The 14,577-nt window shown below is 34.6% G+C and overlaps 1 protein-coding gene across 2 annotated transcripts in view; it reads right to left on the bottom strand.

Moving 5' to 3' along the window:
* Window positions 1-14,577, bottom strand: part of LOC111148777 (echinoderm microtubule associated protein like 5) — a 177,961-nt gene that overhangs the window by 21,987 nt on the left and 141,397 nt on the right. Inside the window, exons 28-33 of one of the 2 annotated variants that reach the window (XM_022505578.1) lie at window positions 13,659-13,673; window positions 11,224-11,232; window positions 7,274-7,352; window positions 5,772-5,901; window positions 3,422-3,520; window positions 1,193-1,213 (exon numbers count right to left, since the gene is read on the bottom strand). In XM_022505578.1, coding sequence (XP_022361286.1) covers window positions 1,193-1,213; window positions 3,422-3,520; window positions 5,772-5,901; window positions 7,274-7,352; window positions 11,224-11,232; window positions 13,659-13,673 — 353 coding nt within the window. The remainder of the gene's footprint in view (window positions 1-1,192; window positions 1,214-3,421; window positions 3,521-5,771; window positions 5,902-7,273; window positions 7,353-11,223; window positions 11,233-13,658; window positions 13,674-14,577) is intronic. The other variant, XM_022505577.1, reaches the window with a different exon arrangement.

Genomic DNA, 14,577 nt, shown 5'->3' with positions numbered 1-14,577 from the left:
AGGATAAACACAGTATTTTACCAGGTAACTTGATAACAACATAATTCACATTTCACTGTGCCTTAGAAGTGTGACCTTCAAAGTCCCCTTTCCTTTTTTGCCTTGTTTTGATGGATATACACTGGTTAAATAACAAAATTCAATGCTGTGGTGTAGCTCGCAACTTGCCACGTTATAAGGGCATTGCTGCACAGAGTGTGCCATGCAGCAATGCGAAGCAACAAGAGGGCAGTCACGTGTGGTTTCTGGTGCAGCTACTCCACGCCGACGTAGCACAAACACTGCCACAAATCATACACAAATGAATGAGCCTGGCTGTGTCCAACAAAGCTTTAGCTATGGATAATGAAATTTGAATTTCATATAATTTTCATGTGTTGTGATTTTTTTTTATTTTTCCCAACTGTCTAACTTAGTAAAAACTATACTTAGCTCATGGGCTATAGAAAAAGAGGTAATAGGACAGATTAGGCTCCAGGGCTGTAGTTTGCCAACCCCTGCTCTTGAATGTAACCGAGAGAGAGCAGAAACATTGCCTGTTGGGTTGGATAAATTTGTAGTTTAATAGTCAAATCACAAAATCATGCTTTATCCTGGAGGAGAGGGAAGTAGATGCACATCATGGGGAAATATTTTTGTATCAAGCTGCTATTTTTACTATATTATGTAAACTGAAAATTGAGTTGAAAAAGCCTAGTGAATACCTAAAAACAATGGACATTTTACCTAGTAGCTTTTTAGAGTCACAAAGCTACGGTCAAGATCAATAATAGAAAGTTATTCTTAAATCTTATGATCTGTTGATCTAATATGTGCAATAATTGGAGTGATATATAAAAAGAATTAAAATTTTACTTTTAGGCAATACAACCTATTGAGTCATATTTAAGATTCATTTTTGCTCCCACCTGCACTCTTAGCAGCTGTTTGATACTGGCAGGTTAATGCCCGCCAGGAAAAGGTAAAACATGTGAAGTGTTTACAGTGGTGCTGGCAAACTAAAAAGGTCAAAATATATTAGTTTTAAAAATAAAAAAGTCTTATTGTTATTGCAGATAGGGTTCAGTACCATGACATTAAAATGATATATTTTTCATTAAAAGAATCCAAAATAGGCTCAAGTACGGAATTACTCTATAAAAATTTGTACTAAACAATATAACTAAAACAGAAAATGATGAATTTTCCTTACCTGACATGTCTGCTAAATCACCTACAATGGAAAGCAGCAGAAAAATAATTATCCATAAATAACTTAAAAGCAAAATTTATAAAAATTCAATTATCACAAAATAATTTTTTACACAACATAAATCATAAAGCATTATATGCAAAATGAATTTTATTATGTTGCAATGGTAAACTGTAACTGAAGCCATTTATTTCAATTATACATATTTATTTACATTTAATGTATATGACCATTTAATCTTTGGATACATCTTAGATTACAAAATGCTCTGTTAATAGACTTAAGTTTTAATGTATCTCTCCTTGGCCCTGAGAGTCCAAGATTCTAGCTAAGGGGGAAAAAAAAAGTTTGAATGTAACTGGCTAAAATACCACAAAGCAAGTATTTCCCCTATGACCTATACAATTTTTAACCAAGAGAGTCATAAACATTTTAGACAGTGTTTTGTGTTTTGCAGGTATCATACAAGCTTGGCAGGCAAAGTAACTACTCATTCAATTTTCTTTGGGGTCAGAAGAGAAAAAGTTTCTCACTTTTTGGTCTTAAGTCTATCTTATACTTCATTAGCCCTCAGTAAAAAAAAAAAAAATGTATTCTGTGGAAGGGTACAGTGGGGCAAGAAACAGGGCTGCACATATGATCTAAAATTCACCTCTGTACTGCCTGCACTCTGACTTGGAAGGACAGACATGGGGAGATAATTAGCCATTCACATTTCCCTACAGTGCTACCTTCCAAAACAAAAGGAATGTGTACAAATACTGAATCATTAAGTTGTGCACCTGAAACTAACATAATGTTACATGTCAATCATATCTCAATAAAAAGGGGGAAAAGAAAAGAGGAACAAATTTCATGAAAGATTGTATTTGTGACCACAACATTTCTTAATCAAAAGAGAAAACCACAGCCCTAATATATTAAGCAAAGCTGCTTAAAAAGGGGAAAGAAGGGGAAAGAAAAGAAGGAGCAAAGCTGGAAAATGGAAGAACCATTCCTTCTAGAATTCTATTCACACTATGCAAATTCCATTAATGCAGAGATTTTTATATCCCCCACACAGAAAAATACCTGTGCATGGTATATGCTCAGTAAGTTTGTTGAATAAATGAATTTAGCTCAATAAAAATTAACTGAATAACTAGATGCCAAGAGGTACGAAACTAGGCTTTCATGACCCAAATGGTAACATGATCTTATTTTCTGTGCAGAGTAAAATACTCTGTGCAGAGTAAAAATAATACTTGAACTTTTAAAAATTTAGTTCAAAAAGGGCCTAGACTCAAAGATTAGAATCCTTTGTATGTAAAGCATTAAGTATCAGTCTACTTCTTGTTAAAAATAGAAAAATTTACAGAAAGGAGGAATACTAAAGTGGTGTAACTGTAGAACTAAGCAACCCAGAGATCAAGCTGCTGACTGATCAATTTAGTACCTGTATGAAAAAGAAGATATTAAAAGCATAAATTATCCTATCCAAAAGAAAAAGACACCTGGAAAGCTGGTTTAGCAACTGAGGCCCACCAAGATCCAACAATCCCAATGACATCAATCATTTTTACAAAGTACACCAGAGTATAAAATTCTGATTGACCAAATCTATTATGTAGTATTCATAGTGATCACTGATTGGTAGATAATGTTCTAAACAGACCTGCTATCTTCTCATCGTTTTGCTTGCAGAATGATATCCTTTGAGATTTTTAAAGAGTTAAAAGAAGACAGCAAGACAGGTGGTTTTAAAACAGCTGACAACTTAAACCAATGCCAAAGAAAAGAGAAAGCAGGGAGGATTTACCAGCATGGTCACATGGCTTCTCTCTTCTTTCTAGCTCAACCCCAGCTACCCTAGACATCGTGGCCCTGTCAGTCTAGTTACTTCTTGGCTCCCCTTATTTACCACTTTCTCCTCAAATTCTTCCTTTCTGCTTACTATGTTATATTATACCTTTTTGCTGATCAGAAATTTCTATTAAAGGACTAAATCCAACTATGTCAATCACCATAAAATAGTTTATTAATTCTGAACTGTCTGCACCAACTGAGATAACCAAAGTAAGAGGAAGCTACCTGGAAGCAAATAATATGGTAAAACTGGGTGTGTGTTTTATATACAAATAGCAATTTTGAACAATACACAAATTTTACTTTTGTTTCCCTCTAGGATATTGAATTAATTTGAACAATACAATTACTTAAAGTGCTTCTTTTTAAAATATAGAAACATACCTACTTGGCCAGTTGCCACTATGTTGATAAATTTGGGATGCTGATTTACAGTGAGGCACAGTATATCATCATTATGTTCCTGATAAAAACTCTGAGTCCCTATTAAAAAAAGAATATGAGAATTAAAACTGAAAATTTAAGGTATAACAGCCTAATGCATTTATCCAGAACAATGAACTGCTCTGTTTAACGTACTTAATACATATTTTTTGACACTGAATATGTGCATGTCATCATAAAGACAGAAAAATGATTCAGAAGTCTTTAATTGCATAGAGTCCTGAAAGGCATAAACCATGTAACACAAGGCTAAAGACATTAAGTGCCAAAAGAGTGTTAAAGATCCAAAAGCTATGGGAATTATTCTTATTGTGGGCATATGGCACACCTGGACTGACATGACACACTTTGTAAATGTGAAGGTGGGTGGGGAAGGGCATTTCAGGTACAGAAATACTTTAAGCAAAGGTACAAAGACCAGAAAGTATTAAGTATGCATATATATGGCTCATTTGGTTGAAGTGTAAGGTCAAGAAGAAATCTAGAAATGTGGCTAGAAGGGCAAATTGGAAATAGAATGATAGAGGACCTTGAATGCCAGCCTATGAATTTTGTATTTATTCTGTAGTCAATAAGTACTTGAGTACTTATTGACTTGAGTACCAATAGTGGTACTCAAGAATTTTGATCAAAGAAGTCATGTGATTTATCTAGTAGCACTGATAGTGAAGAGACCTTAGACATGATCATAAAGGTAGAGAGGACATAGGACATTATGTCCTTAGGACATAATAAAGGTAGATTTGTGTAAGTACAGTGGAGAGGTGGGAAATGAGGTCAGGATGATAGGTTGTAGGTCAGGTCCAGATTACAGAGAGCCATCAACCCGAGGTCCTCCAAAAAGCAAAGCAATAAAAAAAAATATATATATACATACACACACACACACACACACACACACATATATATATATATAAAATGACATTTACCAGATCTAATAGTTTAAAACTTCTCTTCAAAGTGAAATGTACTTCATAATATATATATATATGAATGACATTTGCCAGCTCTAATAGTTTAAAACTTCTCTTCAAAGTGAAATGTACTTCATATTTCCCAGGGCTGAGAGTTGAGTGACAACAAACCAGCAATTATATGTGCTGTTGGCTAAGTTTGAAGAAGATCAGCTAATAGATCAAAACTTCCTGGACTGGAAACAGAGCAATGTACCCCAAACTGGAAAGGACAAATAATGACAAGTGGAGAGATGCCTAGCCTCCCTTCTGCTCTTTCTCTCTCTCTCCACTCCATCAATAAAAAGGTGATTAATTACAAATCAGAAAATTACAAGCATAAACATGAAATTGTATTTACATATTCCTTTCTAGACCATCTTTTCTTATTTTCTATTCTCCTTGAAGGATATGTGAAGCCTCAAAGAGGATCATCCAAGTATTTTTTAAATGACCCAAATTATTAAACTGAAAATCAACACTGATTTCTGCATGATCTTAGTGAATCCTTTTCTTTAGGAAACCAAAATAGGACTATCATATTAATGATTAATACAGAATAGGCATGGGGGTTTAAGACTCACATAATCCGTTTTTTACTTCTTCAGAGTGAAGCTATCAGAGGAAAAAGCCAGAAATGTTTGAACTAAATAATCTCTATTTTTACTTCCAACTTTAGACTTTATGACGTTTATAATTACATATAAGAAAACAATTCAAAATTAAATAGTGAATGTCACTAGTAGGATTATACATCATTGGTCAACAAATGATAAGAAAATGTTATTTGCTTTTCAACAATCCAATCAGTTAAATAAACATCAAGAAATATTTTCTCACTATGAATCAATCAAAACATCATCACAGAAGAGCCACAGGGAAAACAGCTTTCTTAGTATCTTCCTTGGCTTTTCAAGTCCTCAGTGAAAACACTGCTCACTTCACCCTACTCCCTAGCAATCACTCCCTGAACATGCTACTTTTAATCACTACCTAGAAGAGATAACCACTAAGCCATCCATTTTCATGCTAAGGTTTGGCAGAAATAAAGTTACAAATGTTTCATTATAAAACATGGTTTCAATGTATAGTAAACCTTCACTTCTAATAGAGAGCCATGAGTACTTTGCATTATGATGTCTTTTTCTGCTGTGCTACATGTTCTTAAGACTGTAAATTTGGTTATTTGAAATATTACTGGAAAATTCAATAGTATGAAATACATTCTGGACTTAAGCAATTTAATTATTTACAGCTTTAACAAAGAAATGTAAGACTACAAATAACAAAATTCTAAAGTAAAGAACAGTGAGAGATGGAGAATCAGAGATTCCTACCTGTAGCTACATTGTGCAGAATTCCAACAGATGCAGTGTGATAAATTATATCATCACCGTCATTCAGATAATGAACATTATTCCTACAGTCTCTTCCTCGATAGCCAAAAACAAGCTCCAACACAAGGTCCTATAACAGCAATAAAACCATTTTACAATTCCTTATCTCTAAACATTCACCATTATTTTTATACATAGTACTGGCATCTTCAGTCAAAATAGGGGATGTGTTTTGATGTTTTACAAATTTTGAACACAAAATTAAGGAGACAAACTTCTCCATAATGTGCATTGGGCAGCTGAAACACACACACTATACTATTCTACAGAGTTATAAAAATGGAAAAGAGAATCACAAGGTCATTTGGCTTCAAAAATGTTAGTTGTTGAGAGTTCATGTGTTGGGGAGCCTGGATGGCTTAGATGGTTTAGCATCTGCCTTCAGCTCAGGTCATTATCCCTGGGTCCCGGGATAGAGCCCCATGTTGGGGGTCCCAGCTCAGCTGGGAGTCTGCTTCTGCCTTTCTCACTGTTTGTGCCCTTTCTCTCAAATGAATAAATAAAACCTTAAAAAAAAAAAAGTTTATGTGTTAAACACTAAGATACTTCTTGTGTCCAAAAGAAGAATTATTTTGATTTGTATTATTAGTAAAAATATGTAATCTGCATATATAACTCAGGATACATTACATCCAAGTGCTGTACATTTGAGAAGCCAAAAAGTGCATCAGCGTTGGTATAGAAAATGAAGTATACCATCTCCGATAACTCACACTAAAGTTCTAGCAGGTAATTCTGCCACTGAAAGTGTCCCTTTTCTCTGACCTTATGGGCTTCCCGGGGTAATGAATACAACAATCACTGTCCCACAGATTTAGGCCTCATTTTTTACCCGATTTAGCATTTTGCTTGTGGCTGCTGATACGAGAAATAAGTGCCTGGAAGAACTTTGTTGCTCAATTATTATGGTAAGTTTCTTTGTAAGTAGAGCCTTCATTGAACTCTATGGTGAACAGATCTCATGGGGTGTAAACTTTGACTTATAAATTCAAATCACTAAGCATGAGATACTGCCAAGGGACCTGCACTCTATAAGCCATAGATCTTCACATATATTTATATTTACGGGTTGTCTGCGAGTTCAATTCAATTTAGTATTATTCACAGAAAAAAAAAAGACTAATACAAAATAAAAAGAAACAAAGGATATCAATCCAAAATTCAGACTTGACAATTAAGCTATCAGAATTTTATGACTGAACAAAAAAAAATCACTCAGGGGCAACTGTCTGGCTCAGTCGGTAGAGCACATGACTCCATCTTAGGGTTCAAGTCCCACATGGCTATACAGATTACTTAAAAACAAAATCTTAAAAAAAGATGATTCAATATGTTTATTTTCATAAAACCTAATGACAAGATTTGGGTGTCTTACAGGAAGGGAATGGAATGAATTCTGAATCCATCTTAAAGCAGAACACTGGGGAGGGGGTTCTCCTTACCTCTATTGGTCTCTTTTTCTTGCCAACATTGTTTGTCTGGAGTTTTTCTGGCCTTGGTGGGGCTCTGCTCACGGGGGGCCTGAAAAACGAAAGTGGGAATGAGGAAAGGCATCTATCATTGGGCGCCTTCACTGAGCATCCCTCAGCTGCCCACTGGATAGAGATGTCTGACACACCTTCACAAAAATGAACCCAATCTGTGTTTCTCACTAGACCGTGCTCTCTTTATCTTGATATCTTCTAAAGCCAGAAGGTGGCTTTTTTAAACTTCTTTGGTGTATGTTTCATAATGTAAATAACACATTAGCACAACAGCAGACTGTTGATAGATAAATATACAAACGTTAATTTAACATACTCAGAAACTTCTTGATGGGGTGCATTGTTACAAAGCCTGGACTACTGCTCTAAAATGTCGACCATAGTATCTTGCACATGGCAGGTATTCAACACATTCTTCTTGAATTTGGAAAATATTTCTATGAACTTTCTATACTGTTGGCAATATAAATTATGTCTGAATTCAAATTTGTACTCATGACTTGCTCCTGCAGGCCCTTTATCTTCCCTTCTCCCTGAAGTCTCTAGTGAAGTCAAGTTAAGCAAATATTTTACAGTTACATAGCATTATAAACCACGAACACTCTGTAAAAGGTGATTATATTACTTACTATTGCCTTCAACTCCTCCTCTTCTTCTCTATTCTATTTACTAAACATTCACCAACTTCACCTAGAGAATAGCTCTCACATCTAGCCTCCTCTTCTGTTTCCACTACCAGTTCAGGATCTATTTATTTTTTTTTAAAGATTTATTTATTTGACAGAGATCACAAGCAGGCAGAGAGGCAGGCAGAGAGAGAGGAGGAAGCAGGCTCCCTGCTGAGCAGAAAGCCCAATGCAGGGCTCGATCCCAGGACTCTGAGATCATGACCTGAGCCGAAGGCAGCGGCTTAACCCACTGAGCCACCCAGGAGCCCCTCAGGATCTATTTATAATGTCCCATTAGGTGTACGGAGTTCCCATTTTGAATCATTTAAATGAGGAGGCTCTAAAATGCCTAGGAATAAGCTCAACCAAACAGGTGACAGACTCTGAAAACTGTAAAACACTGAGAGAAACTGAAGATGACAAAAACAAGTGGAAAGACATTCCATATTCATGGAAAGTATTAATATTGTTAAAATGTCCATGCTACCCAAAGCAATCCAGAGATTCCATGCAATTCCTACCAAATACCAACAGCACTTTCCACAAAACTGGAATACTACTAAAATTTGTATGGAAACACAGAAGACCCCAACTAGCCAAAGCAATCTTGAGAAAGAAAAACAAATCTGGAGGTATCACAATTACAGATTTCAAGCTATATTATAAAGACAAAGTAATCAAAACAATAGGGTACTAGCACAAAAACAGACACCTAGATCAATGGGACAGGATAAAGAACCCAGAAATAAACCTATGGTTATATAGTCAATTAATCTATAACAAAGGAGGCAAGAATATACAATGGAGGAAAAGACAGTTTTTCAATCAATGATGCTGGGGAATCTAGCCAGTTACATGTAAAAGAACTGGACCAATTTTCAACCAATGCTTTGCCACGAACCATAGCAACATTTTTCTAGGTATGTCTCCTAAGGCAAGGGAAACAAAAGCAAAAATAAACTTTGGGACTACACCAAAATAAAAGGCTTTTGCACAGCAAAAGGAACCATCTACAAAACAAAAGACAACTTACTGAATGGGAGAAGGCATTTGCAAATGATATATCTGACAAGGGGTTAATATCTAAAATATATAAAGAGTTTATACAACTCAATACCAAAAATAAAAAAAAAAAAATCCAATTAAAAAACAGAGGCCCTGAATAAACATTTTTCCAAACACGACACACAGATGGCCAATAGACACATAAAAAAATGTCCAACATCACTAATCAGTAGGCAAATACAAATCAAAACCCCAGTTAAGACATCACCTTACACCTGTTAGAATGGCTCAACTGAAAAAGACAAGAAATAATAAATGTTGGTGAGGATATGGATAAAAAGGAATCCTTGGATACTGTTGATAGAAATGTAAAATGAGTACAGGCACTTGGGGAGAGAGTATGGAGGGTCCTCAAAGAACTAAAAATAGAAATACTATACAATCCAACAATTCCACTATTGCATATTTAATGCCCTCTAAAAATGAATACAATAATTCAAAAAGATACATGAACCCCTATTATTTCCTGCAGCATTGTTTACAATAGCCAAGATACGAAAGCAACCTGTGTCCAGTGATAGACAACTGGATAAGGAACACACACACACCTATTACACGGCCATTAAAAATGATGAGATCTCACCATTTGTGACAACGCAGATGGACCTAGAGGGTATTACACTAAGTGAAATAAGTCAGACTAAGAAAAAAAAAATACCATATGATTTCACTCATGTGTGGAATATTTAAAAAAATGAGTCAACGAACAAAATGAAGAATCAGACCTATAAATAAGAGAACAAACGGACGGTTGCCAGAGAGGAGGGTAGGGATGGCAAAACAGGTGAAGGGTAATGGGAGATACAGGTTTCCAGCTATGGAATAAGTGACAGTAACAAAAGACATAAGGAATATAGCAAATGACATTGTAATAGCATTGTATGGGGATAGATGGTAACTATACTTGTAGTGAGCAGAGCATAATGTATAAACTTGCCAAATCACTATGTTGCATACCTGAAACTAAAGTAACTTTGTGTGCCAACTACACTCAAATTAAAAAAAAAAAAAAAAAAGTGGAGACTTTTTTCCTAAAACCTTTTGTTTAATTAAAAAAAAACCCACCTCATTTGGTTTATTTTTTATCTCAGGTAACCATTAATGAAATGTTTAATAACCTGAACACTGAATCTAAATCAATCATGCTATCAATTCCCACTTCCAAATTTTAAGTTAATATTCAATTTGTAAAAACTAAAGCAGAAAACGACACGAAATGAGTTTGCCGTGGGAAAAAGAATCCAATGTGTGATTAAATGTATAAAATTAAATGATAAAAGCATATTTGCATTTTCACAAGGATTTCCAGGTTACAGAACTATTAAAGTGAATGAAGTGCTCAATCTTGAATATGCAATATAAAAGAAGTGAATACATTCATACATGACATGAAGTAGTATATAGAAGCAAATAACCATGACTGGTGACATAAAAATTATATGGACTTATAAGAATATATAAAGAACTCTTTAAATTATTATAGAAAGTTTGGTTTCAAAACTTTTTTATACATTTTAATGTCTATAAGTAATATAATTTGATTTATAATATTTAACATTTAAAAATGCTTCTCTTAGGGCCTATTTACTTATTTAGAGGGAGAAAACCTTCAAGCAGGCTCCACACACACTCTGACGTGGGACTTAATCTCATGACCCTGAGATCATGACCTGAGCTGAAATCAAGGGTCGTCTATTAACCAACTAAGCCACCCAGTGCCCCTCCTTAGAGCCTTTTTAAAGAATGATAGCAGCCTTGGCTTTTCTCTAGGTCAGTTTTTTTGGTGAACTTCATTCAGTGTTATTGTCTGACAGCTTTAACTGTAACCCAAACAACAAACAGGTAATTTTTATCCATGCAAATCTGTATAACAGTAAGTATATTTTAATTTTCTAAAGATAACTTCTATAATATTATATATTTTTGTTTAAAGTTACACAACTATAAAATTATACAAGTTGAACAAATAAAGTTTGGTAAAGCAATTACTTATGTAGCAGAAATCCAATAATTAAGATGTTATTCGTTTCAGTGATACTGATTTCAATGGAGAAAAACGTGGAAAATTGTGAATAGAGGTAAAGAACACCAAGTAACACAGCTCATTAATGGTAAAATGAAAGATGATAAAAATACAAAATTTGGTCATAAAGTATAACAAAGAGAGAGAATTACCTGGAACCTCTTTTTAGCAGCAGATAAAAAAGGGAAAAGATTACAACACAGATTTGAATTTAAAACATTAGTAAAATACTTCTGAAATAAAATATTTTTACAAGTTTAATGCAGGTAAAACATACTGCATATATTAAGGGCTGTTGTTTTTATTTATTACTGCATAGAAGGCTAAAGTTACTCCATTAATGGCAAGCAAATCAAAAGAAGGTGAAAAAAGAAAAATGAGAATTGAACATGTTCTAGTTGTAAACTTTAAATCTTACCGTTCTTATTTTTCTACAGTGCACTCTGAATTTCAAACAAAATACTGAAGCTTATCTTTTTTTTTTTATGATTTTATTTATTTATTTGAGAGAGAGAGAGAGAGAGATCACAAGCAGGTAGAGAGGCAGGTGGAGAGAGAGGGGAAGGAGGCTTCCCACTGAGTAGAGAGCCTGATGCAGGGCTTCATCCCAGGACCCTGGGACCATGACCTGAGCTGGCGAAGGCAGAGACTTAACCCACTGAGCCACCCAGGCACCCTGATTATCTTTGTTCTTAAGAGTGCGAGTGAAATGGTAAAAACTTAAAAAGTTGGTCATACTGGAGATGCTATTAAGGAAACTCTCTAAGGAGGAGAAGCAACCCCTTCTCTGACCTAAGAGGGTTTCTCAGTCAGCCAGTCCAACCTACCAGGCAAAGTGAGTCACTCAAGACCATGCCAGCTTTGGGATTTTGCTAGTAAAGCAGGTAACTTAAAAGAATCCCTTTAAAAATATAATGACCAAAAGAGAATTGGAAGAGATCACAAAAGTCATTTTGACCACCCTCTACTGAAACCAGGAGCTGTTTTTTTTTTTTTTTTTAAGATTTTATTTATTTATTTGACAGAGAAACAGTGAGAGAGGGAATACAAGCAGGTGGAGTGGGAGAAGGAGAAGCAGGCTTCTGGCTGAGCAGAAGTGGGGCTCAGTCCCAGGACCCTGGGATCATGACCTGAGCCGAAGGCAGAGGCTTTAACCCACTGAGCCACCCAGGTGCCCCTCAGGAGTTGTCTTTACACTTCTAGAAACATCCCTTTGTAGCACTGACGACAAATGGTCATCTAAACTCTCATAAAAACTGCTTATGAAAGGGAGGTCAATTTGCAACAACATGAATGGAACTAGAGTGTATTATGCTGAGCATAATAAGTCAATCAGAGAAAGATAATTATCATATGATCTCCCTGATATGAAGAATTTGGGAGGCAAAGTGGGGAGTCTGGGGGTAGGGAAAGAAAAAACGAGACAAGATGGAATCAGGAGGAAGAGAAACCGTAAGAGACTTTTTTTTTTTTTTTCCCGTAAGAGACTCTTAATCTCACAAAACAAACTGAGGGTTGCTGGGGGGAGAGGGATATGGAGAGGGTGGTTGGGTTATGGAGATTGGGGAGGGTATGTGATATGGCGAGTGCTGTGAAATGTGTAAGCCTGACGATTCACAGACCCGTACCCCTGGGGTAAATAATACATTATATGTTAATAAAAATAATTTTAAAATAATAAATAATTTTTAAAAGGGAGGTCACTGCTCCATAAAAGTCACTCACACCGAAGACAACAATTATATCTCCACTTAGCTTTGTTTTCAAACAAGTGACTTCCACTATAAATTATCAGTGTCTCTTTAAAATGCAGAGAACAGTCCTGAATAAGCTACTTCAGATCTAAGGCTAGATCTGAATGTTTTATTTGTTAAAATAGTCTAAGATATGTGGGCCTTTTTAGAAGTTACATAACACTCTAGTCTCCTATCTTTGTATATATCACCCGTTTAAAACAAATAATGAATTTCTGCTGTCCACCAAATAAAGGAGTGCCTTATATCTGAGTTTCCGTACAATCTGTTCTCATATCTAGTTTTTTCATCCTTATTTCCCAGCATTTACCTATTTGTATTTATTTTTACTTCTAAAACACTTTTCCACACTGTCCGGTTTCAGAAACTGCCTGAGGACATGTTCATCTCACTAAAGCTAGTTGTGAAATTGTCCCACAGAGCCCTTTTATGCACATATCATTTTATTACACATACAAATATCATCATTGCCCTATGTTAAATTTTTAAACAAAGGTATAAATATACATTAAATGAAGCTAACAGGCTTTATAAACTGCATATTTTTTCACTGACAAATATGTGTAGCTATCTATTTTTGTAAACCTCTGAAACTTACGGAATAATAAAACACTCTGGAGTTTGTTGTAAAACTAAATGATCATAATGAAAAACCTCAGCAGCAGCCACATACTACACATGTAAATGCAACTATTCTGGAGGACTTATTTCACTTTTTAATTTCTTCTTAATAAATATAGTTCCATGTTTTATAGGGAAAAAAATCAACACCTTAAAATAAAGATCCAAACAGAAGAATAATGGAATAAAATATTTTATTTAATAAAACTTACCTTACTACCCCCTGCCTTTGAAAGGAACAAGGGAAAAAAAGAAACACCGATGATGAATAATTGATGATTAAAACGCAGCAGTTAAATACACAGAATAAAGGAAACAGCAACAGAATTCAAAAGAAATACCAAAACGCCTATTATGCTCCACTGTTCTGAATATTTTTACTAAAAAATACTGGAAGTTTGATTGACAACTATCTTTAAAGATATAGATTTGCTACAAAAAGAAAAACATAAAAGTATTATAGTCATTTAGGAAAAAAGGCCCCATGGAAGTGTCAAGTAATTACCAATTTCATCCAAAACCTTTTAAGTGGCTGTCTGACAAATATTTGTTTTCACTGTTTATAAAATGTTGTTTCATATTTGATAGCAACATTTAAAATACAAAAACATTTATGTAGACTATAATATCTCCTTACAAATAAACACAAAGTTGGTTAGAAGAAGTATCTTCATTTTTTTGATTCTCTCATTTTATGAAAATGAGGACTCCCAACTCTGAGTCATTTTGGACTCTGGCCTCAGCATTTTCTTTTCATTCATTCATTCTTTTTTTTTTTTTTTTTTTGGCCTCAGCATTTTCAAAAGAATTCAGCAGAGTTGAAATTGTAAAATAAACTGAGAACTAATGCAAAATAATTTCAAAATAATTTGGAAAATCTTGTGTAAAAAATGCAAGCTAACAGCAAAGATTATGAGAACATCAAGCATTTTTCATGAGCAGAAAAATACTTCCATCTGTCAGAATTTGGATCACTTCATTAATAAAGGAGGAATTTTAAGTGTTTTACCATAAATGACAGCTTATAGATTAAAATTTGGTCACATTTTCTGATATACCTAATTTATCTGATATTTTTCTTAAAAAATAAATAAATGAAAAAGATTTATAGGAATGTCTAGAGTTCCTTCC

This window comes from Enhydra lutris, unplaced genomic scaffold (assembly GCF_002288905.1).
Source record: "Enhydra lutris kenyoni isolate GAN:26980312 unplaced genomic scaffold, ASM228890v2 scaffoldscaffold20, whole genome shotgun sequence".
Classification (NCBI taxonomy): Eukaryota; Metazoa; Chordata; class Mammalia; order Carnivora; family Mustelidae; genus Enhydra; species Enhydra lutris.
Note: the sequence above shows the minus strand (reverse complement) of the source record. Positions and strands in the feature narration are given on the sequence as shown.